The following is a 26,302-nucleotide window of genomic DNA, read 5'->3' on the forward strand; positions in this document are numbered from 1 at the left end:
ACATACTCTCTCCAAATCATAATATATAATATTTTTTAAAACCTTAATTCAAAATATAAAATATTAAACAACTTTTATATTTATTATTTTAACTATACACTTATTTCATTTATTATTTTTTAAAAAATCACATACTAAAATTTTAATTATTATTATCAAAACCTTTACATAAAATATTTAATAAAATATAAATAAAATATGTGAACATTTTTTTTATTTAAAATTCAACAAAAATTATTTTTTTAACTATAAATTAGTTAATTATAACTCTATATAAATTAGTTTATTAACTAAATAACATTAAACTGGCTTATCCATTTTTCCTTCTTTTTATTCTTCTCTACCCCTAATATTAAATATTAATTAGCATCCAACTAGACACGTTTAACTAGCTGATCAAACAGCCAACTACGTTCTTTTTTTTTTTTTTTAACATCGATATCCTGATAATAAATGACATTGCGAAAGTAACTTGACAAAAAAGTCGGCAAGTAAATAAGAAATCCCGAGAGCCACATCTGCAACCCTTTTAGCTTAGCATTTTATCCGCAGATTAGTCACACATTTTGGCCGCAGACCCACACGCCTTTGTGAAGCGAATTTTACAAGGAAATCGACTATATATACAAAGCCATAACATTTAAGTTCTGTCAGGATTGGAAGGGTCCAAAAACCACAAGCAAATAGCCATATGGTTTTTTGAGGGACAACCAACTTTCTTTATGCTGCTTCAGCAAACCCCACTCTCAGCTTTCCAAAATCAAACACGGTGTGATATCGGCCCATGAACACATCCCCAAGGATCCTGCATTATTGTGTGTGAATGCCAAATGAGTGAGGATCTATGATCAAACGCAGGAAAATCTGTATGCCACTATGCAAGTAAAAGGTTAATGTACCAGAGAGGGCCACGCGGCGGGGGGATATCCAGAGCACTAAAGCCACTAATGCATTGAGCTGCAGGGCCTTCGCCCACCTTGAGTATGTACTGAAGAAACCACAAAACGCAAATTTGACGAGTTAAAAGAGAGGTTCTCGCAGAACTTGTGCTACTGTCGAAGCGCATTAGATTATCACGGAGAAGCTGATATGGTGCTCATGATCAGCCCTCACAAAGGGAAGCAATCAGGTAAGAACACTGTACCTCCTGTGGCGCAAGCTCAAAGGTTCTATCACCAATAGTGAAGGAAACAGTAGGCATTGATGAGATTTTTCCACATTCAACGGCTGATTGTCCCATTGGACTAGGCATTTTATCACAGAGCTGTTCAAGTACCATCATGAGGCTAGAGTCAAGAGGAACATCAGATCACGGATACACTTAAATGGCACAAGTGAAAACTCACCTCGTTGATGTAATTTAGTATTCTATCCAGTGTCTGATTCTGCTTCAGCTGATTTTGCATCCAGACGACAGCCATCTCACATGCTCGACAAGTAGCATCTTGCGCAAGACCAGATGTTTTTCCATCATTCTTGTCCACCACACTCTCAATGCCCATGCTGCAAAGGAAATAGAGAGCCTCTTGATTATAATCACAAAGCACTAAACATATCAAGATAAAATAATTGAAAACCCAGGCGGCAATTCATCTTTTGGCCTTACCTAATGCCGTGAGTACCGTCAAAGGCACACAATCCTATTTGGGAGCAGATCTTTTTGGTTCAGTCTAAAGAAGTCAGAGGGCCACAACAAAACTCACCATCAAACAAGACCAAATTTGGTAATAATGCTAAGAATGAGTTAGAAAAGGTCCTTACTTCAGATAAAAGCAAGTCAATGATTGTTTGTCCGTACTGTGCAACAACTGCCTTGCATTCTTGGCTAACGACTCCAGCAGCTCCAATAGCATGATTTATCATGGTAATTACGGTCTAAAAGAACATAACCACATATTTGATCAGCAAAACAAGCTAGTAACAAGCATTGAAGAGAGCCTCTTTCATTTAATAATAATATGATGGGGAACCTAAATATCAAACTACAGAGGCCTAAAAAAATATTGAGGAATTTGCTTCCACTTTCATATACAAGATAACAACTAAAATGGATAAATCAATTTGTGTTCAGGTTTGGTCTCATCTCATTGAAAAATGAAAACCATTACATTACTGAAGAAATTAACAACATATCAAATGAAAGGGAGCAAATCCAAAAAAGTGATGCCTACCATAAGTTTGCTATGCAGTCAACAATCAAACTTTCAGATTAACTACAATCGACTAAGTTGTTTCTTACTTTAATTAGAGTTTCAGTCATATCATTTCCTTTTTCTTTTTTCACTGTTTAGCCAAACAAGTCAGTGCAGAACTTGTAGGTCTATCAAATTCTGATGACAGAAATGAGGACTTTCATAGCAAATAGCATAACAAGCCTAAATGCATTAGTTCATACCGTTGGGCCAGCTAACAAAGAAGTTCCTGAATCTGCTATAGCTGAACAGCCATCAGCACAATATCCTGAGCGAGAATATGCTGAGTTCAGTACCAACAAATAGAACCGCAAAGCAAGCAATCATGTCAAAGAAAATATATCATCCTCTCTTATAAATTTCTTGAACTTACCAGTGGGTTCGCCAGCGATGAGGACATCTCCCATGTCAAACTATCAAATACCAAAACATAATTAACAATGAATAAAAATCAAGTGGGGAAAAAAGAGGAAGCAAAAACAAATGCAGAAAAAGTAGAATGATAAGCAAATAATTTGAAAAATCACCTGCCAATAGCCTTTTTGTGTTACAGGTACGTAAGTGTGCTTGCCCTTGTAGTGAGCAGGATCAACACCACCAAAGACAATCTCACCCCCTTCCTCCTCCTTTGGATTGCGATTCAACCAAAATGAGAAGGCTGGTTCCTTAATAAGACCTTGTTTAACCATATTGTACCTGGGACAAGTGTATGACTCATAATCACAGAGGTTTAATAAAATCCATGCAAAATGCGGGAACAAAATTTAAATGTGCCGTTACCACACTGGAACGGCTTTTCCAACTGAGATCTCTTGAAATCCAAGTCCTAATATACCATCGAATTTGCCCATCAAAAACGTAACACCAGGCTCTTTTGTTGCTTCAATAAATTCCTGATGGGAGAGTAAGATGCTCTATATCAATATATTAATCACATTATATGATAAAAGAATTCAGCTCTTTTCCCCCCATTCCCCACCCACAGAAAAAAACAAAAGCTACCACTCGAAGTAAAGAAAAAGATAAAAAAGGATGTAGAAGGGTTTGCCAATCGGCATTACCTGGTTCTTAACAACCATGTCACCAACTCTGACATTGTCATAGCTAAAGAAACCAGAAATTGATCCAGTGCCATACTGGATCGCAGCGGAAGTGCCTACAACAACAGCAGGACAAATTTGAGTGTTAAACAAAGACGGTTGACGTTTTGTGACAAGACAAACTTTGTCCTACAGAAACTCCATATTTCAGTCAAATTGAAGATTCAGATCAGACCATAAATACTTCATTCATGGAGAAAGACGGCAAGATTAATAAAACAAAAGAAAAATTACAAAAGACTGAAAAATTTTAGTCTTTTTCAAAAGGTAGAGGAAGACATACCATTTTTCCTATAGGTACTGGATTGGCTAGACTTGTACCTGGCATGGAAGAAGCATGAAATCTGCACCTCAAATGCATGAATAAGTTAGCAAAATGAGGAAGTAAATCGAACATATATATTATGAAGGCAATATAAGTCTATAAAGGCTGACCGAGAAATGACATTTGGCTGATGGCACCCACAAATTAGAGCTCCCCGTATCAAAAATAACAGTGAATTTCTGAGGAGGAGTACCAATGGCTATTTCACCAAAGTACTGAGCATCCAAGTAATTCTTTAACGCAACAATATCCGAGCCCGCAGCAGCATCTCCAAGATTACTTGGGAGATGATACTTTCTAACGGAGGATCGGAACGGCTCTCCCTCCTTGGACCCAAGCAGAGCAGCAAGCCGGTTGTTCGGGTCCAACTTTACTTTCTTCAGTCCAAACCTACGCAGCCCATCACTAGGCTCGCAGGAAACCAGCGAAAGCAACAAGCTTGACAAAAAGAAACACAACACAACCGCATTCATCTTGTTTCCCATGCCGAACTGGTCACCCAAATGGAGAATTTCAAACACAGGACAAACACAAAGCTAACAACAAATATCATATAATTATTGCATGCATTCAGAAATTAATGAGTCATTATAACGAAAGATATTCCAATAGTGAGAAAATGAATTGATAGAACCAAAACAACAACAACCAACCAAAAAAAAAAATCCTTTTTCACCTTCTCAACAAAGGAATCGAAAAATAAAACACCAGAAGGCATAATAATGGTAAACAACAACAGAGAGTAGGAATCGAGGAGAAAAGAACACCATAATCAAACGGATCCTATATTCAGACCAGCATATGATAAATGATCATCCCAACAAGTCAGAAGTAAAACCCACTTCAAATCAGGATGGTAAACATAAAAAATAAAAAAAAAAGGAAAATGCAATGTAGAACAAAAATTGCATGATCATACAAGCAGGAATGGAATTCTGACCAGGATAAAGAAGAGAGATTGGAGGGAGTTAGGAGTAGGAGAGGAGAAAAGCGCAAGAGACTTCAATAGAACAGGCAAGGGTTAAGGAATGAGAGGGGGGCTAAAAATGACGTGATTCGGGCGGCGACAAGGAAAGCGAGGCGGTGGAATCATGAATGGAAACCGTCCGATGAAGTAGGAGGCGATCTGGAGCCGTCGAAAAAGGATGACCACACCTTGCTAAAAAATATTGAATATTGATAACAGAAATGTGGGGGCGTGTGCTTTGGCTTCCTGAGAATGCGACACCTCTACCTCCTCCCTTCTCGCGCCTAACCCCCCACTGCCCTTATTCTGTCGTTTAGCGAGTTTGTTATTAATAAAACAGAAAACATTAAAACGGTTTGGGGGGAAAAACAAATAATTAAACCAATAGAGTTGGGTTTACTAAGAGGGAGTAGTCCCCACACAGCTTGACGACGTATTATTTATATGATATTTTATTATTTTTTATGTTTATTTTTATATTTTTATCCATATTAGAAAAATTATTATAAATAATTTTTTATATTTTTTTTAGAGATAAAGGTAAAAACTTATTAAATTTTAAAATAAAATTAATAAAATTTAAAATTTGTATAGTTATGATGAAATATGTTAAAAGTAACTTATAAATAACATCAGAAAGGATGAGATTTAAATCCTTTGCTAAGAGAGTTTCCTATATTCAATGTTTGACCTTGCAAAACAGAATTACTTTTAATAAAAAAAAATACTGTGAGTGATAAATTTTATAAAAATTTAATAGAATTATTTCACTGTCAAAATTATATATTAATTCATTTTAATGTTTTTTCATGCTATAGGTATCAGTATGAGATCATAAAGAAATAGTAGGCGCATTTCATGTGCCATCCTAAAATTATGGCCATACCAATCAGAATTAACGTGAGGATGACGGCGTATAAGATATTATAATGCGTGATATTGATGACATCAGGAGAAAATTAACACATTTTTAGGCGAACAAGGAAACTTAGTACTGAAGAATGGAACTTTAATTTAACTGATAGACTGAGATGCGTAGGATTCTCTAAAGTTTTTTTTAAAAAGAAACTAAAATACAATGTCAACTAGTATTTCGTTTGTGGATCGAGGCGGAACTATATGGAAACGATGATCCAAAGGAATGAAAGGCTACAAAACAAAACGTGTTGCCGTCTAATGAAAGGCCACTAATTAAGGACACCATCATCAAAAGTTTCCTTATGGGCCATTGTTAGATTACCTACGAGAATGGATTAAATTTAGAGACGATAATGCTAGCGATGCTGATTAGTTCGTTGGGTACGTAAGTTCACGCCCCCATGGTACCATGCATCGTGTACAGTTACACGTGAGGAGCATTTTACCTAGAATTAGAAAGCAAACGTCCCAACACAACAGTGATTCCTCAGTGACATTGAATGAATATTTTTTAGTCTAAAGAGCGTAGATATAATTAATAATACAAGGTAGCGTAAGAGGAGGGAAAGCAAAGAGTGCAAGGCAAAGCGTAGTCCAACTGGGAGGGAATACTCTTTCCATGGCTGCAAGCAAACCCTTGTCTACATTTCGCGTAGGTAATCCCAATTCCATATCACACTTCATATAAATCCCAACAACCACTCCTTCACTTAATCTTTCTATTCTGCTCCGTTGTCTTGTCCCCGCTCTCACGCTCTATCCATCGATGCTTTGTTTACAGTGTTCCATTTTTCCCTTACCTACTTGGAACCATGTACACGTTTCCCCGTTTCAATCATCAAACCAATTCTTTCACATTTCTACTTCACTTATTCTTACTTACTGTCACTGTTAATTCCCTTGTTTCTTTTCTTCTTCTTCTTCTCTAACCTCATTATATATTGGTATAGTTTTATATTACTATTGATCCACCATGGGATTCACAATATTGCCTGTCTTTTCTATTTTTCTGTGTCTCTATTATGCACACGACTGTTGAAAGTATTGTAATCATGCGTGCTATACTGCTATTGTTTTGTTTTGTTTGGTTTCAAATAAATAATGGACTGCCTCATATTTTGATATTTTCTGGCAATAATTTAGTTATTTATATGTTTACACTATTGTGAAAATTTATATTATCATTTTTAACGCAGAAAGATCCAATTAAGAAACTTGGGGCCAGTTTCCTTTTGAAAAAATATTAATTTTATACGAGCCGAAAGGGCCCATTAATCTGCCAAACCTCCCTCCCCCCCCCCCCAAAAAATTTTCTCTCGTTTAAGTAGAGAGCCTGCTAGCCTGATTTAACCCACATGGACTGGGCCTTTTTATTATTGATGTCGTTTACTTTTAATTGGACTTAAATCTGAGCCTCTTGGCCCAAAAAAAAGCTCAAAGCCTCAAGCTGATAAAAATAGCACGGGTTTGTGCCGGTTAATTAGTCTTTTTTTTTTTAGTACAATTTTATTTTTTTAGCGGCAAATATACAAATAATTGTGTGATGAAGAGGCGATGTATGTTTGGAAGCAGGGATGGTTCATTGAATGTTGAACAAAATAAAAAGGGGAGATTCAAGAGCTTCACGAGACGAAGGTGATTGGATATTTGCTCACATGCGTGCATAATAAACCATTTAACCCATGGCTCTTCTTTTCCTGAACTTGTTCTTCCCTTTTTGCATTCCTTTATTCTTTTGGACTTCTAACTTCATTTTTCTAGAATTTCATTGATGTTTGCTATGCCTCATGCTTACCTAACATTGAAGATCATGAGAAAGTAATCACAGAAATTATTGGAATAAGAAGCGAAAAGAAACGATAGTTATACTAATATTGACTGTGATCACTCATGAGAAACTTATGCTGTGCGCGTAACAAATTTTCAGGGAAATACATTAAGAAGCAGGCACGTAGTAATGATATGTATATGTATATTAGTCAACAAAATAAACAGTTTTTTTAATATAAAAAATAAACAGCTGAAACTTAAGATTAATTGAATGCCACCGCTTTCATTCTCAAGTCGTCCAATAACCAGAACCAACATTATGGACCAGCACCTTGTATGGTACAAGAAAAATAAACGTAGCACGCACGTTCTAAACTAATTACTCTCCTCCATTTCTTTTTTATAATGTGCCTTATATGATACCTAACTTTTATGTTGTGTTTGGCTCGTAAGAGAAAACAAAAAAGAGAGAAAATGAAAAGACAAGAAAAGTGAAAGGAAAGCAATTTTCTTGAATTATGCTTGGCTGAGCAAAAGAAAATAAGGAGAAAAAAAAGTTGTTAATTTTATATGAAAAATAATAATTATATTATTTGTAAAACTATTTATATATAATAAAAATTAAATTTTAACATATTATATATATATAATAACTTCTATCATATAGTATTGATTGAATATAAACATAATTACAAATTATTTTATCCAATTGATAATTTTATTTATTAAATTATTAAATATATGATAATCTTAAAATTTTAAAACTACAACTAAATATGAGGAACTTAATTGAAAATTTAGAATTAGTATTTATCTAATTAATCTAAAAATTAAATATATTGTTTGTTTAACAAAAATTCATGATTAAAATGTAACTACACTACAAATATCAAATTTAAATATTTGTGGGTAAATTTAAAAATAAAATTTTATTTTTAAGATCTCTTCATATTTGAAGAAAAAAATTGAAAATAAAAACATGTGAATCTTATATGTTATTTTCCTCTCATTTTTCCCTTCCCTCTACTTTTCTCAGAATATAGCTAAGCAAAGGGAAATTCTCCCTCGCTTTTCTATCTCTCTTGCTTTTCTCTCCTTGCCATAAGCTTACTGAAAAAGCTAAAAATATCCAATAAACAGAAATCTATCACGATAGAAAAGGAATAAAATGGCCTTAGTTTAGTTATCCATTGTATTATTAATGCTTTTGGTTCAGTTATCAATAAATTTTATAATTTTTTTTGTGAGATTTCAATATAATTCTCAAATATATATATATATATATATAAAATCCTAGGCTGGTAATAAAATCAAACCATCAACTTTAAAACATTTGAACTTAACATGAGTCTAAGATGAGGGAGGGAGAGGAGAACTGAGCCCTTGTGCGTGCACCATAACTCAAACTGAGGTGATAGTGTAGTTGTTGAAAATAAGGGAGGTAGGGAAGTCAGTGATAGGAGTCGAAGACGTTGGTGGAAAAGGAAAGAGGGGGGAGAGAGACAAGAACAAGATGATGAAGAAGAGGAGTCGGGAGTTGCAAGCGTCCGTCTTAAGAGCTCATCACCATGATGAGATTTGAAATCTAAACAGTCTAGATTTAATATCTTTTAATTTATAATTATAATTATAATTATATTTTATATTTATTAAAATAAAAATTTATTAACTTTTTAATAAATAGTTTATCATCAATTATGACAGTGCATATTCAATATGGACAGTTTAAATTAATTTAAAATTTTTATATATTAACCATTCATATGTACTTTGTGCGATCTAGATTTAATATTAAATTTTTTTATAAATAGAACTTTAAATCGGTTATTAAATTTTTATGTATTAAAACTTTTTTATAATTTTTCATTTTAAACATATTAAATTAATTATTTAAATCTGGATCATTCAAATTAAAAACCTCAATGCTCTAGATTGTATCACCCTAATGGTGCTCATCACTGAAGATAAATCCAAGCTGCAAGGGGAGGGAGATGAGAGAGGGAGAAAATAGAGAGGAAGAAAATATAAAAATGTAATATAAGCCTATAAATAATATTTTATAATTAAAAATTCAAAAAGTAGACATGGATGAACATTGGGTGAATTAACACCACAGTGCTAGGAGAGGAAATATTTTAAGTTGAGGGGTAAAAATTACTTTAAGTTGAGATCTCACATCCCTAATGATTTTTCACATACAATTAAAAGATAAAAATCACCCTTAAGTTATATATTACTCCTTCCATTTTCATTTATAAGAGAAATCATTACTTTAGTTTGTTTTTTTATATGAACAAAATCACATTTTTCAATATACATTTATTGCAAACTTTTTATATTATCCCTTATTATTTTATCATTATAGTTATAAAAAAATTAATGAAGGCTTAATTAAAATAATTAATAAAAAGTATTATAATATAATTTTTTTTATTTTTAAATACAATTAATATAATTAATTAATTTTTTAAATTATGTGATATGATTTTTTTATAAATAAAAATAAAAAGAGCTGATTATATGGATCTACATAGCATAAAATATATTTTAAATAAAAAACGTCAATATCACAATCAATATCAATAAATGTTATTGGGCTAATTTTCAAAGATTGTCATGAATAAATTCAATTTGGATGAGTCTTCCACCTTCACATGCAATCACATGAACCTATGCACAAAAAAATGCTTTTTATCTTTCTTCCTCCAAAGAGATCTGACTTCTCACCTATAGTTTATCCGTGAAAGTACACAGACTATATATATTTATTAATTATTAATTGAAAAAAAATCAAATATATCATCTGCATTACGTTCATTTACGGGTTTTTTTTTTTCCTTTCGCTCACATTCATATTGATGTTTGACCAAAAAAATTTCAGAAGAGTAAATTATATATATGTAGAAAGTAGAAACATGAATACAAAGTTAACTTTTGAAGCAAGCACCGAAAATAACACATGGTGATGATCAAAACTTGGAAATCGAATAAATGAGAAGAGTGTAATGAGGTGGTTCCCGTAAGTGTAGACTCTCATTATCTCCGGATATGTACCAAAATTTATCCGCACGACGCATGTCTATGTACCGTCTCTACTATTCATCGATCTGCCTTCATCAGTTTATCACTTTATGTCTACTGAATTATTGAGTCGGGCCACATATGCCGGATGTATAAAAACTTTTCATATACTAACTTTTATGAAATTTGATATTATTATTATATTAATATTAATAACTGATTTAACATATTTTAAAAAGTGTCAGCCTGTTTTCTTTGGGGGGATTGGGAGAGAGAAAGAACAAGTCAAAGGTGGAAGACAAGGAAGAAGAAGAAGAAGAAGACCGAGTTGTACGGTGGATAAGGTACGGTGCGACCACCACAAACATATACAGAAGCATCCCTCTTCTTTAAATATAATTAATAATAATTCACAATTATAATCGGTCTCTCACATGATTGGTCCAATGCCACTAAGGGATAGCCCTTAACGTGAACCTCATGGAAAAGTAAAACTAAGTCAAAAATCCTATCCAGCTTGCTCCAATCAATCACACCCCCACTTGTTTCTTCTTCGTTGACCCTATCAGTACTCTTTTTTCTCTTTCTTTATTGCTCCCACGCAAACCAAGTGCACACGTACTTGCCGCGAACTTGCCTTTCTTTTTCTCCTCTCTCTTACCTGTCATCTTGAATTACGTATTTTCCATCGCCGTATTTCTTGACCAATCCCTAAATTCCCAAAATTCTCCATCCACAAGTCCTGTTCCTTGCCTCTTTCTTGACTGTTCTTTTGTCTTTCTTGGACAACTGGGTCCTCTACGTTGCCATCGAGTTGCCCAGACAGTGAAACTGTCCATGAACAATCTTGGGTACATGATCGACGACTAAAGAGATATAGTAGTTTCCTTGTCATTTCTCAAACGGCGATTTGAGAATTAGAGTTCTAAGTCTATTACGTTAATAAACATCAAATACAAGAAGAGTGTCATGGACGGTGTTGATATTAAAAAATTGTAAAATTCAAGGTAGAAGTAGAAGATGCAAAGATACACGGATGCTATGTATGTTCTTTTCTTCCTGTCTATTTACTCATAGAATTACGATACCAAGTTATTCAAAGATGAAATAACAAAAAAAAAAAAAGAATTAAACTTCCCTGTTCTAAACTTTCCTCCCATACTGGACACGCAAAACAATTGAAGAAAAAAGTATGAACATTTCACATCTCGTTCGCCCTCTCCCCAAAAGTATGAAAGAAGAAACAAATTTACGAAGAACAAAAAACCTAAGCTTTATTGATTCCCCGAGAAACTGCTGATTGTGGTACCGTTAGTGATGTTGGGATTGCCGCTCCTATTATTGTCATTGCTAGAGGGAACACCGCCGCCATTAATGATGGAGGAGATGGCGGCCGCGAGCACAGCAGTGAAATTCGGGTCGGCAGTGATGGCCGCGGTGGCGGCGCTGACAGTGTCTGCCAACGACGGCTGCGGTGGTTGGCCCGGCTGCGCCGGCCTGGGAGGTTGGCGGGCTAATTGGGTAGAGGAAGAAGACGACGATCCCATATCCTGAGACAAGTGAAGGCCAGAGAACTTGGATTGGTTGTAAAGTGTTTGGGAAAAAGCCTGAGCCAAGTGATGCTGACCCGATGGGGTTGGTTGAACTTGAGGCTGCCCGTGGAAATTGGGTACCTGAAACGGAGGTCTCTGGAAATGCATAGGGTCGTTAATGTTAGTGTTTGAATTGTGAGTGAGGTCCAACGTAATAGTGGGAAACGGTGCTGAGGCCGAAAGCGTGGCCATGGTAGACGAACAAGGAAGTATAGCTCTGGACAGCAAATTCGGGTTCATTATTCCGTCGGCACTCGACGTCGAACCCGACAACAACATGCTAGCAGCTGCCGTCGTCGTCGAAGCCATTGCCATCGCCGCCGGTGGCAGCGGATGGTTATGGCTTCCTTCGTAGGTAGTAATCAAAATCGTCCTGTCCTCCGCGCAACGTTGTACCTTAACAAATCCAAGAAAGCGCATAACCTCGTTAGCCTTCCACTGCTGATATTGATATTGTTAGTTATATAGTAAGATAGAAGAAGATGAAAGAACTTACTTGTTTGCGAACTGGGCAACCAACCGCCATGGTGCATCTATAGTAAGCACGAGGACAAGGGTTCCCCTTTGCCATTTTCTGTCCGTATTTTCGCCATTGACACCCGTCACTGATCTGTCGGAGTCAAAATCAAAAGAGATCAATCTCAGTTATTGCTATGAAATTCTGAGTCTTGTAGCAAATCAAAAACAGGCGATGGAGTTCATGATTAATACACACCATGGGTGCTTCTGATCTGGCACGAACTGAGACGCGAGCTTTTCTCATGGTGGCTTCTGCGGTGGTACTGGTAGATGGATCGGTGGAGTGTGGGGAGGGGTTCAACTTCTGAAGCTTGTTATTTGGACCACTACCCCAACCTTGGGGTTGAACGTCTGAATCCGGACTCTCTTCCCTTTCGTTTTTACCATTGTTGTTAAGAGGAGTGCTGGATCGTGTTCTTTCATCAGAAGTGGAATTGGATAACTCGTTTTCTACTTCAGCTGTTCCACTAGTTCCCAAATCCAGAAGCGGCATCGGTACAACTTCTCGCTGGTCATCGGCTTTGGACTGAACAACCTAGATCAAACCAAATCAAGTAAGCATTCATTGCACAACGATTCGAAAGATTTATGTATAAAAAATTGGCCAGATCTTGTGTTTGTATTGAATATAGTAATTAATTACCTCATGTCCTGTGCTCTGGGTGCGTTGAATCTGCTGCTGCTGCGTTAATGCGACGAGATGCATTTGCAGGGCCGCGTAATTACTGCTCACGTGGCTCAACATGTCCTTCAGCTTCAGGTTCTCCGCGTTCATACGATGAAGCTCCTCTTGAAGTTGTGCCAACTGAAACACACATCCATAATTCTCAGTTTAAGGCAGTCGATAATAAAAAATTTCTAGGAAATTAAGCTAATTTCTGGAGCGAGAAGCAGAAATAATTTAACAGCATCACATATGTAGAATCAACAAGGAAAATATCATAAACAGTAGCACTTAATGAAGATTTCATGCGTGTACCTCAGTTGAACTCTTGGCTCGCTTAATTTCAGCATCGGACGAGACTCCGTCGTCAACCGTAGACTGATCGCTCCCAGTATGAGCAGTGAGGAGTTGCAAGCCAGTCTACAGAGAAAGAAGAAAGAAGAAAATAAGCATCTGTAACCATATGTAAATATAAACACAGCAGAATTAAGAAAAGGAGGAGGGTGGTTACATTGACATTCAAGCGGGGAGATTCGGGGGGAGGATTCTCCTTTTTGACGGGTTTAAGAGGGCGAGGGGGGTAATCGGAAGGGGGAGGGTTGCTGCGATCGGAAAGAAGTCAAGCTCTCCGCGCGGGGGGAGGCGGTTGGGGTGATCGGAGTCGGAGGCGGAAGGGCGGGTGAGATTGACGGGGAAGCCGAAGGAGGGAAGCATGGCGGCGGCTGGAGCAGAATCAAGAGCAAGACCCCATCCTTGGTCCATGAGAGAGGAAGGAGAAGAAGGAGAGAGACAGATGAATGAAGTGAGAAGTCTTCAAGAAGAGAAAGAGGGGAGGCTATAAAAAAGCCGGGGGAGGACGCGTGGCGACGTCAGAGGGTGCGTCAGGGGTTGAAAAGAGGGAGGAAGGAGGTTTCGTGAGGAAAAGAGATTGACTGCTTCATGGAAAGCAAAGCAAAGCAAATCAAATCAAGAATGGCACCGCCCCGAATAGTGCGGCGCCTTCCACGTGACCAAAATGAATCCAAGTCAACTACTTTGACCACCCCCTCGCTGGACAAACTTGGACGCTTCCCGCCCTCGCCCCTCCTTTTCCATTTTCCCACTTCTCGTCCACAATTTTACCTTTCTTGTCTTCCCGTCACTTTTTTCCCATTTTCGGAATTGCATATTCGTATATATTTTTAAATTATGCAGCACCTCAAAAATTTAAAATAGCACCCCAAAAAAACATGTGTGTCACTAAAGTTTAATATTGTGAATAAATTGTACCATCATTCTTTAAAAAATTATAATTTTAAATTCTTACACTTTACTTAAATTTTATTATAAATTATTATATTTTATTTTTGATGTTACAAGTTCTAACATTTTTAATTTTTCAGTGTTTTATGAAAGATATAGAACATTAAAAAAATAAAAGTATAAGGATCTAAAATATTAAAAAAAATATAAAGACTTATAGTAAAATTTAAATAAATTGTAAAGACTTAAAATTATATTTCTTCCCATTCTTTTCCTGAAATATCCCCTATAAAATACAACATAGTTTGTCATTCCTAAGAAATATTCGTCAGTAGAGAAAAAAAAAAAAAACAATCCAACCCTGGCAAACAATCAACTGCCGGTGCTGTTAAGAGTTGCATATATCTATCCAAACTTACTAGCTGAGCATCTGTCAATTAAAAAGATCCCCCGCACCTTGTATCATGGTCAACTAATAACATAAACACAGTTTGTCATTCCTATGAAATATTTGAATTTGCGCGAATATAAAAAAGTTATAAATATTTAAGTAAAATTTATAAATTTTTATTTTTTAATAAAATTAATTTAATAATTTATATAAATTTATTAATGATAGAAAATTTTTAAAAATTTTAAAAAAATTATAACATTTTAAAAGATTAAATTATTATTTATATATTTTAAAAAAATTTTATTATTATTTTTTCTAATAAATTAACTAGCGGGGTCAAATTTGACCTGAATTTTGTTTCGTGTATTTTGGGGGAAAATTCACCTCACACATCAGAGCTATAAAAAAAGAAAAGAAACAATGTATTCAAATTAAATGTAGGAATACGTGAAAGGCATACATGAGTACAGTGATGTTATTTTATACATAAATCAAAGAAATTAAAAAAATAATAATAAAATCTCTTTAAAGTATGTAAATAATAATTTAATCTTTTAAAATATTATAATACTAATAAATCTTTAAATATTTTTTTATTATTAAAAAATTAATATAAATAATTTAATTATATTAGTTAGAATTTTAAATGTAAACGTATGAATTGATATTATATTTTTATGACTTTAAAAAAAATTTATAAATTTTATAATAAAATTTTAAATAATAATTAATATTTACAACATTTAAAAAAAATTAAAATTTTAAATATAAATTTATAAATTTTTATTAAATTTTTGTGATTTTAAAAAAAAATTATACATTTTAAAACAAAACTTATAATGATAATTAATATTTAAATTAAGAATAATTTAATTATTTATATTAATTTTTTAATAATAAAAAAATTTTAAAAATTTTATTAATATTACACTATTTTAAAAATTAAATTATTATTTATATAATTTAAAATAATTGTATTATGATTTTTTCAAAAGAAAAAAAAAAGGTAAAAGACTCAGAGAGGAAAGCAGGCGAGGAAAGAGCGGGTTGCCCAGCAAAGGTGGGGTGTCGGTGGGCCCGCCCGCCCTCGGATCTGCTTCCCCGGGAACCTTGTTGACTCTTTACTCCTGGGTCCCACCCCTTCTTCTCCTTTCCTTCCTTTCCTATTTTCTATTCTTTTTTTCCTTCTATTTTAATTATTCACATCACACTCTTTTATTTTGTTTAATTATATCACTCACAATGAGTTATAAGTTAATATTTATATTTCCGTTAATATGATTACGCTATTTTCCAGTTAATTTTCATATCAAAGAAGATTAATCTTATTTGAAGACTTTTAAATTAAATCAAAGAGAACTAACAAAAGTTAAATATAAAACTAATCACTCACAATGAGATAAATAAAAATTTAAATTTTTGCTAGAAGATGCTTAAGAACAAAATTGTCTCTAATAAAATGATAAATGTAAAAAATTAAAAATTAAATTAAAAAAATACATATAAGTCCATATAAAAAGTTAATTATCTGCCGGCAAAAAAAAAAGTTAATTATCTATAGGTCTTTACCACTTAGAAATATTGAAATTTGACTTGTAAATAGACTGGAAAAATAATTAAGTTTTTATTTAAGATCTGATTGTAATTTCTACTAAATTAAATTAAACAATTTTCTATTGCTGTGTGTGCGTAAATTGCTTTAGATGGCGTAGGTGGACCGTGGATACCTTCTCATCCACGCGCATCGCTTTCACTGATGCTTGCTAATTCATGCTAATTTGTCAAGTAATATATGGTAGCCCGTTGTTTATTGTTTTGAACTTGATCAATGAAAATCACACCAAAAATATAGAAAACTTGCCGCAATCATCGATGAATTGAACTATATATATAAGCTGAGGTTTTCACACATTACACAGAGCTATAAACGAGTCTTTTTTTTTTCTTTCTTTCATGTGACTTAACCGAATAAAAACAAGTTTTTCAATAATTAAAACTTAAAGTTACTTATGTCACTTAATTTCTTTAATGTGCAAGTCACTTAACAATGTACAGTGACATTTCAACTATATATACATTATTTTGCAAATTATACTAATTTGGTTACACTTGGTATATGGTTGGCACCATGTCTGACTATACTTTGCTATTATCATTTTCTATTTTGTGCATATTGATCGACAGACACACACAATATTAAAACCAAGCCTCGTTTGTCAATGACTTCTAATATTAAAACTAAAACTAAGACACAATATTTTGTGCATATAACTTTTATCGGCAAAGTACTTCAACATGTATAAGCATAATGATTCAGTTTCACAGTTATCTTCAAATTTTCACCACAAGGCCTTCCTCCTTTTTTATCAGTATATGTATAATATTAAAAAAGCCACAGAAATTAAACTATATGTAGATATATATGCGCGCGCGCGCGCATATATCCTTTTGTTTTCTTATAATTTGAAACTTTATAGCTCGGCGTCTTAATTTGTAATGAAGTTATGACTATAACGTGGTTGGTTTTCTGCGCGATATTTACAAAGCCAGGTGTTGATCAAAGAATCAAACAAGTTAATAAATGGTAGGGACTCATAACCACTCTCACTGATAGATACAACTTAACAGACCTACGATAGACTATGAACAAATAATAATAAGTATTGGTTGTCATCATTTTGACAAACGAATGGGTAATAGATTATAATACCATACGTGATGTGATGTTTTTGCTGCTTGTAATAGATACTAATTAATTCCCTATAAAGTTAAAATTATTCCCACAGTAATTAGTCCCCAGGGAAGTATATATATATTTCGCCACCTAATCTAAAAAGCAACGTTGTTTCTTGATAATTAAAGCGTTTTATATTTACTACACATATATACATTACTTGGCACACTTTTCATTTGATTATTATTTAATTTGGTAATGATCCCGTATATGTGTAGATATATATAGATGAAAGGAGAACACAAGAAGATGATGTAAAATCGTGGTGGAAAAGGCGCGCGCGCGTGTGTATTTGGACGAAAAGGCAATTGTATATTTGAGTCCAACCATTTTCAAAAGGCGACAAGCAGGATTAGGAAACAAGGAAAGCATAATGATAAAAGGAAAAGACAAGATGAGAGAGAATAAACGAGAACAGGCAGTAAAAACTTGTACACACGGGAAATGAGAATCCTTGTACATACTGCTTTTATGTTTTAACTGGTTTCCATCCAAATGAGGGAGCGAAATTCAATTTCGTGCGACGTTCCACGTTGGCTTTTGGTCTCTTTAATGTCGCCTTTCAAAGCTGCTTTTGGAAAAACCGGAAGCAGATTTTGAGAGGAAAAAGCATTCCTTGGTGTGCCTTACCAAACAAAGAAAAACCCAACGTTTCCATTCATTCATCAGCTTCCCTTTCTTTACCTTGACTACGAATTAAGGAGCCTTTCTTTGAAACCAATACTTCATTAATTGAACATAGCCCCTTACAGTAAAACCCCACGTCGGCCTTAACTTTGACTATGTTTCTTCCTTTTCAATACATTAAAGTTTTAGTGACAATACTTGTGTTATCACGAGCCAGTTTCTTTTTGTGTTATCACGAGCCAGTTTCTTTTTCTCCATAATTTAGATTTTAACCTCACACACACACACACACACTCTGTCGTTTTTTTGTTTTTGTTTTTGGTGAAGATTATCATATTATTATGGGATAATGTAAGCATGTAACTTTTAGTTCCTTATATTTGAATGAGTTATTGTTTTGATACCTAAATTTTAATTTTTTTTTATCATTTTAATACTTATACAATGTTTCAGATACTTATCTAATTATATTATAGTGACATGGCTAACGAAATAATGAAATGGCAATCATGTACATTAGTAATGTGGGAAGCAAGAATTAATGCTGACCTGGATAAGAAAAAACAACATATTTAAGGAAAAAGCTACGATAATTAAAAAAATATGTAGATTATTAAATTAACTTAGGAATTATAAAATAGTAAAGTCAATAACATTTTACTTCCTTCATCTCTATACATAAGATATTTTTAACCGAATCACGCAAATTAATAAAAATTGATTATCTAATTAAAAGCACAACAATATTCTAATTTTGCCCGTAATTATTATAAATAAAAAATAAATCTCTTTTTTTAAAGTAAATTAATAAGAATACTTATCTCTTTCTCTTTTCTATTTAATAAGAGTATAATAGTTCATTCATTAAAAAATTTTAATAACCTCTTATATTTAGGAATAAAAAAAGGTTATAAAAATTTTTTATATATAGGAATGGAAGGAATAACAATTAGCTAGTGCTAGGAGATTTGGCTCATGTGTATTAATAAATCTATGTGTATATTCCAAGTCAATAACCTAATTTGTCAAGTCATCTTTTTAATTTGAGTGATAATTTATCTTATAAAATTTAGAGGACTAACTTGATGACCGGAGAAAATAACTAAATATCAGGAATTACAATAATAAAAATTAAACTTAAAAGACTAACTCAGTAACTCTTTGAAAACGCAAGGGACTTAAAGTTGTATTATCCTTTTTATTATTAATGCAATCTACATACAGTATATAATGGATCCCACGTGGGAGTTGAAAATAGCATGAGAGAGCGGAGACTGAACAATATTATTAATTCGCATTTATGGTTATCAACTGCTTTCCTGCCATAGTTAATTCGTCATTTGAAAATTTGTTCAGAGAAGAAAATTTAATTTCTGGTGCTGATCTCTCAAATATTCAATTTTTGATAAAACTGAAAAAGCTCCTCAAAGTTTCAACAACCATTCAAATCTTTGGGATAGAAGAAAAAACCCACGCCAAGTAGAGAGACACGCTTCTTCAAATCCTTATAACAATTTGAACGACCCTAATTTGGTTGAAGCTCATTAGAGTAATTTTCTGTGGTTTCTATACGGGAACCTTTAACATATCAAAATATCAATTATTTTACATAAAAGTAAATGAATCAAAGGAAAAATGAAGTTAAGAAGGCGGAAACATTATAAAGATATTAAAAAAAGACATTTTAGATACCCTTAAAGCCCTTGTCTCAATAAATCTTGGTAGTTGCATGCAGTTTCTTTTTTTCCTACTACTTAATTAGCTTAATCTTATTGTTGGTTTTAGACCTCATCAGAATCCATGAAGATGAAATTTCAAACAGTGGATAGCGATCCAAGTGAAGTTTTCACAGTTCATGCATGAGGGACGAAGCTGGTCGAAATCAGGGATTTTCTGCTTTCATACTTGCGGCGCCCAGAGAAAATGAGAGAAACGATTAAAGAAATAAAAGACAAAGAGAGAGGGATCACTTTTTCCAATAGCTTGCGAAAATGAATTGCTTATACTACAATTAATAAAAAGGATTTTGCAAAACCGCAGGTTTAGAACGTGGTTTACCGTCTTGTAGCCTCATAATTTCTGTTTCTAATTATTATTGTGTGTTCACGTGTTTTTTTGGGCCAAAATTGTGTATTCAGTTTCAAAGCACAACTTCTGAATATCATATCAAAGCAGCCGTGGCCTGATAGTGAGCGATATTAAGATGCTATTTTCTGTATGAATATTGATATACAGGGTGATTATATTATATATAATTATACTTCAGTTAATAGTTCACATAGATAAATTATTTTATAGCGGCTTGATTCATTTGTTATTTTTATTATTATTTGATAAATGTTTTACTTAAAACATTATCATTTGTAATTTGTAAATTCATGTATACTTCTCATCGGATGACCAGAGTCGATATTTTTTTCTCAAATTAGTTATGTGACTATTTTCTCTGGTTTTATTTATAAGTCATTTTCAGTATGTTTCACTAGAATAAAAAAACTTAAATCTCATTAAATTTATCTTAAAATTTAATAAGTTTTCACCTTTACCCTTAATAAATGTTTTAAATCTTATCACTGATATTTTTATTCAAATTATTTAATAAAGTAAAAATATAAAGAAGAATGTTAAAAATTGACAAGTATCCTATCAACAAAATCAAATCTTCTTTCTCTATCTTATAAATAAAATTAAAAGAGTACGTCTTTTTAAACCTATTTTTGTTAGTAATATGAAAGGCAGCTGCACCGCATCTTTCTTCTCCCTTTTCTTACTATTTGTGTTGTCAATTTACACAACAAATAAGATTATTGCAAATTCAATGAATATGTTTTCCTCGAATGATCTTGAATATATGTTCAATAATACCGATATTTATTTTTTCAGTATTTATGCGATTGTTCTTGTTAAAATCCAAATATTACAGTGTTACGTCTTATTCATAAAAATAAATAAAAAATCATAAATATGCTTTTTTTTTGGTTAATTTTGACGTAACACTACACGAGACAAATTGTAATTGTACTTTTCTTCCAGGTCATTACGTATTTCTACATGTTGGCTACCTGGTTAGTCAACAAATGCAGGTAATATATAGAAATTTCAAAAATCACGGACACTGATAAATTCAGGAAAAGAAAATTAGGGATCTCAGTCAATGAGAGACAAAAACATTACGCTGTTTATTTTATACATATACATTATTCACTCTCCCTCCCCGTTAGATCAAGAAACTAATTTGAAATGGCAAATGAACGCTGGGGATGTAATCCCTGATTTTCAAAATAAAGAATACATTAAACAAGTTAGAAGTTATTTTTAACATGTTTTATTTAAATTAATAAAATTTTTAAAATCTATTGATTCTTTCTAAAATTCTAACAAGTTTTAATTTTACTTGAATTTAGTACAAGTACTCTAATAACATCCTTTCCAACAATATAACAACATTTAATAATGAGAATGGAAGAACTAAAAAAATCATCCTCTCTCTGTGTTGCAAGACGCAGAGAGCAGAGCTTAGCATTATTTTAAAACTTGATTTGAATTATTGGGGATGGACCCCTTAACAGAAGGACATAATTAATGGCACCACAAGAGGTGACCTAGACCTTTGAAAAAGAAGAGGGGAAGGGAGAGAGAGAGAAAGAGGAAAGAAAATCAACAGACAAGAAAAGCGGTGTAGGGTTGACTGGGATTTACGTTGACCACAGGATCCCACCCCACGTGGCTTACTTGCATGACGTAGAATTTTGGTATTATAGAAAGCGGTTAGGTTGAGAAACCAACCGGGTGAGCACTGAACGGCATTGTGACAGCTTGCGTTGCGTGCGCTCTCAAGCCACTCACAGATACTTTTCACACTGAAATTGATTTTTATTATTTTTTTCTTCTAAAAAGATAAAAAAAGAATTTGGTAAATAAGTAAGGTAACAACAACTCTTGTATTTTCCGGCTTAGTTTTATGACGCGGTTCAAACTCATTTCTTGATTTCAAACCTTATCATTACTGTTAAGGATCGCCCCAAATCAGGGGCTAACGTTAGTCACCTGCGTAATTGTTCGGGCATTTCAAACCAAACTTTCTTGAGTTTTCTTTTACATTTTCTGCCCCCCTTCCCCTGTCAGTAAGGCAAGAAGGGTTTAATGAGAAAAATTAAAATTCACTTTTCAACAATGTTTTGCAAAAAAAAAAAATTGATATTTCAAATGAAAGTTCTTGAATATTATTTCTGTCCTAGTTTATAAAGCATTTTTTTAGGGAGAATTAGTAATTAATTACATTTTTTTAGGAGTAATTTTTAGGGAGAATTACATACAAGACTCCTACAAAGAAATTAATTGCTATTAAGTTTATTGATAACTAAACTAAGGTCATTAACAATTTTGTAGTAATTAATTTTCTTGTATGAAACTTTAATATAATTCTCCCTGATTTTTAATGTTTAAAAAGTATTATTACTGAACTTTGTATGAATTACAGTTTTAAATAATTTGATGTAATTAAAAATGCATTAAATTTGTGATGAAATTTGAATTTATTAATAATTACATTTAAAAAATTGTAATTAAATATTTTTAACGTCAAAGCCATTGGATGTGATTTTCTTGTGTTACAGTATTATTAGATGGTACGTGGCACCACTGATTTTGTATTATCCCTTTGGAATCTGCCTGTCTTTATTTGTTAATGTTATCTTTTTTGTTTACAGTGCATCATGAAAAGATTAATAAAGCTGACATAATTACATGAAAACAAAACCGTGAAAGGCACAAGAATTTATATAAATATAATATTTGCTACAGTGAAAAATCTTAAATCATATCCTGCTGCCTTGTGTTTTGTTTCTTTGTTTGATCGTGCCATCTGTGTTGTTGTTTTCCGAGCAAGCAAGAATGGAAAACCCTAGATGAAAACAACACCCTGAAAACTACTAAAATTAATTTCTTGCATAAAGTCAAGGGAAAAATGTAAAGCCAACGAAAAATGGGGACCAGATATATAAACATATAAATAATGCATATTTATATAAGATATTTATGTGCAAGTTGAATTTGCACAAGTCGGTTGTAAATGCGCCAATGCGCCTTTTTTCTCATTTTAAAAACTATGGGATTAGGCAATTTCACACACCCAATGTTTATTTCATGCCATTTATTTAATTAACTATTAATTATCAGTTATGAATAAATTGATATATATAGTTATCAACATCAACATATTAATGTTACTGCAGTCTATATGTTACAGTAAATTATGGCCAACTTAAATTACAATTAAATTATGAGAAAAACTGAAATTATATAATTAAGCTTCTGGGCAATTCTCAGGTCAAATGAGCTTGCAAAATAAAGTCATTTCATAATCTCTTTCAGGGGTCTAATTTCTCCACCTCAGCCGCTTTGTTGTGATCCATACTTGCCCTCGCTGACACTTGATAGCTGGCTTTCTTCTCCCTTCATTGTTTTTAAAAATGCATAAAATCTATTTAATTTTAAAACAGTTGAATATGATCTTCTCATTTGTAAATGTTTAAAATGAATCGTTTAATATTTAATTTTGTTCTTCAAAACCTCCTTACCATTAATTACTCTATTATGCTATAAATAAAGTTTATCATATTAAATTAAGAAAAGCCACGTACAAGCTTATGTGGCATTTTATGTACATAAATAATAATTATATAAAAATTATATTATTTTTCATAAGAATAAAAATTTCATTTATCTTGCCAAAAAGGTTATTTTAATTAATAAAGAATAATAAAATTAAAAGTTAGATAGATTAATTTTAAACGTTTAAAAATGAAAAAGGTCATACACAACTACCTTAAAATTTAAGAAAGTTTTATGCATTTTAACTTTTTTTTTATATTCTTCCTTTATTGTGTAGCTGTATGCAGCTTATTTCATCAATATATACACTCATCTGGTCTTTATTACTAGGGATGTTCAGTCTGAATCCGTCCTGATTGGTCCGGTATCATCCCGATCATATCGGGACGGGTCTTGTTCCGGCCCGAAAATAATCGGGACGAGATTTTACGGGACGGGACAGGAAAGGAGTTCGGGAGGGGACGGGACAAGGGATTACCATTGGGACGTCCCGTCCCGTCTCGAATATTATATATATTATTTTTTATTTTAAATATATTAATTATATTAATATAATTTATACTTATATTAATTATATCAATTATTATTTAATACTTGCAATTCTTATTTAAAATTAAAGTTTTTTTATATTAATAATTTTAGTGGCATGGAGTAAACATGGTAATATCTTTCTTTATAATATATTAATTATATTAATATAATTTATTCTTATACCTATCTATTTAATAACTTTTATTTATAACGTATTTCTTGCTTTATTTTTAGAAGAGTAATTAGCTTAGCACATCTTCACTAAAGTAGAAGATCAATGATTTGAAGTTATGTTTGACTTGCCTATTGTTGCTAATCTTATAGTATAAAGATCACTTGTATTTGTTATTATAATGTGTAGTTGTGATTAATATAATTCAATAATTAATTTTAAATTATTGTTATTTATGTACTTGTGTTTTTTGATTTTAAACTTAATAAATTATATGATTTAAAATTTTAATAAATGTTACTATCCAAATTTTTTTGATATTATTGCATTTATCGGGACGGCGGGACGTCCCGATCTTGTCCCCGTTCAGTCCCGACTCTTAATGGACGAGATGACTTTCGAGACGGAACGGGACACAGGACCAAAATTCAATCCCGATCTTTTTTTCGAGATGGGACACGGGATGGGGGTGTCCCAATCCTATCCCATCCTGTGAACACCCCTATTTATTGCAAAGCATCTTCTAAAAAGTTTCTTAAGTCTTAATGTAACACACCAAAATTTTTTTTTTAAAATAATTTAACTCAACCATAGTTGGGTTACAGCCACCCAACACATTTTTATATCAATAATTTCGATATAAAATATTTTATAATTGGCTTCAACTCACACACTATAACATTTCAGATAAATTTTTACCTCCCATATGCCATTAGGCTAAATCACATTTGTCCATCCTTATACTCCCAACAAGTAAAATAAGCAATTTAGTCAATTTTCAACACAAGCCAGTTATTTGGCCTTATAATCATGCCATTTTAACCAATCCAAAGTAAACCAAATATTAAAATTACAGTCATCCAAATTGTACCAAAAATAGAAATAGTTTGAAAGGCATGATTACATTTATATATTCATATAATTGACAATAAACAAAAAGCTCTAATATTGGCAATATAACACATTATAAATCATAAATTAAATACCCAAAAGAGACAGTGGATCTATACCACTAAGCCTCTGGGACTCCTCCACGTGTCACTCGTGGCTCTTCTCCTGAAAATTGTTAACCACATAATGAGACTCAAAAGTCCCAGTAACCAAAGCCAATTTATGATAGTGTATACAAACAGTTAAGTGTGTGCTTACTAAGTGAGAATTAAAAATAATATAATTCCAACAAATATAAGAAATATTATAATAAACACAAACAACCATCCTTATATCCCTCCATTAACCTCGAGCCGTAGCCCTCACTGCTAAATTACCCGGCCAAAGGTAGATTAGCCCGAGCCCTTACAAGCCACCTATTGAGCTCCAATAGGGGCGTACCACGTGTCACATAAATACAACAATAATAGCAAGTCTCCCAACACCTCCCACAATAATTAAACAAATTCATAATAATATTGCACAATTATACAATATTACAAAATTCATAATTTTCTCAATAATCACCCAATTAACATGAAGTAACACTAATCACAAATTAAAAGCATGGTTACCTTGTGGCTTTTTCAATAAATTATTCCTTAAAATTTCTCTCTCACCACAATCTTCACCAGTAATACAATCTACAAATAACATATTATTTATAAATATTAGTTTCAATTTTTGAAACTAATAAAATAATTCTAATAATAGAATTAAAAATATAATATAATTCCTAATTTCAATCTTAATACAAATCTATAGTTAATACTATTAAGTAAAATTTTTAACTCCTCTTTTAATTATCAATAAACATTGATAATCTAAAAATCAAATTTTAAACTAATTTCTATTATCAAAATTTTCTTTTTATTTTATAAATTCGTACCTAAAATACCCAAAAATTAAAAATTAAGTCTCTAGCTTAGAATCATAATCCTATAACCATAATAATTCATTTCTCATCCCAAATAATCATCTAAACCTCAAT

The 26,302-nt window shown here is 32.6% G+C and overlaps 2 protein-coding genes across 2 annotated transcripts; both read right to left on the bottom strand.

Annotated features, from left to right (window-relative positions):
• Positions 1-492: 492 nt before the first annotated feature.
• LOC129285880 (aspartic proteinase-like) lies at positions 493-4,716 on the bottom strand. Its single transcript, XM_054921830.1, has 14 exons — positions 4,558-4,716; positions 3,728-4,108; positions 3,576-3,636; positions 3,254-3,348; positions 2,973-3,085; positions 2,720-2,888; positions 2,566-2,605; positions 2,396-2,460; positions 1,758-1,875; positions 1,607-1,667; positions 1,347-1,503; positions 1,145-1,264; positions 900-988; positions 493-805 (listed from the first exon to the last, which is right to left on the bottom strand). Exons 2-14 carry the CDS (start codon positions 4,100-4,102, stop codon positions 721-723), a joined length of 1,548 nt encoding a protein of 515 aa, XP_054777805.1. The 5' UTR covers positions 4,103-4,108; positions 4,558-4,716; the 3' UTR covers positions 493-720.
• A 6,556-nt stretch (positions 4,717-11,272) lies between these two features.
• On the bottom strand, positions 11,273-13,880 carry LOC129286757 (WRKY transcription factor 6-like). The gene is made up of 6 exons (XM_054922774.1): positions 13,580-13,880; positions 13,384-13,488; positions 13,048-13,209; positions 12,601-12,939; positions 12,382-12,495; positions 11,273-12,281 (listed from the first exon to the last, which is right to left on the bottom strand). Exons 3-6 carry the CDS (start codon positions 13,177-13,179, stop codon positions 11,568-11,570), a joined length of 1,299 nt encoding a protein of 432 aa, XP_054778749.1. The 5' UTR covers positions 13,180-13,209; positions 13,384-13,488; positions 13,580-13,880; the 3' UTR covers positions 11,273-11,567.
• Positions 13,881-26,302: the final 12,422 nt, after the last annotated feature.

This window comes from Prosopis cineraria, unplaced genomic scaffold (assembly GCF_029017545.1).
Source record: "Prosopis cineraria cultivar Desert tree isolate PC_DT_omini unplaced genomic scaffold, ASM2901754v1 PC11, whole genome shotgun sequence".
In the NCBI taxonomy this organism is placed as follows: domain Eukaryota; kingdom Viridiplantae; phylum Streptophyta; class Magnoliopsida; order Fabales; family Fabaceae; genus Prosopis; species Prosopis cineraria.

What these genes read in the sequence shown, in the direction of transcription:
- LOC129285880 (XM_054921830.1), bottom strand. Translation starts at nt 4,102, where the DNA reads ATGGGAAACAAGATGAATGCGGTTGTGTTGTGTTTCTTTTTGTCAAGC. An exon ending in CTTTGTTAGCTGGCCCAACG is followed by an intron (nt 1,876 to 2,395) that starts GTATGAACTAAT and finishes ATGTTCTTTTAG; the next exon opens with ACCGTAATTACCATGATAAA. An exon ending in CCGCCGCGTGGCCCTCTCTG is followed by an intron (nt 806 to 899) that starts GTACATTAACCT and finishes ACAATAATGCAG; the next exon opens with GATCCTTGGGGATGTGTTCA.
- LOC129286757 (XM_054922774.1), bottom strand. Translation starts at nt 13,179, where the DNA reads ATGAACGCGGAGAACCTGAAGCTGAAGGACATGTTGAGCCACGTGAGC. An exon ending in CCAGATCAGAAGCACCCATG is followed by an intron (nt 12,496 to 12,600) that starts GTGTGTATTAAT and finishes TGACTCCGACAG; the next exon opens with ATCAGTGACGGGTGTCAATG. An exon ending in GTTGCCCAGTTCGCAAACAA is followed by an intron (nt 12,282 to 12,381) that starts GTAAGTTCTTTC and finishes GGATTTGTTAAG; the next exon opens with GTACAACGTTGCGCGGAGGA.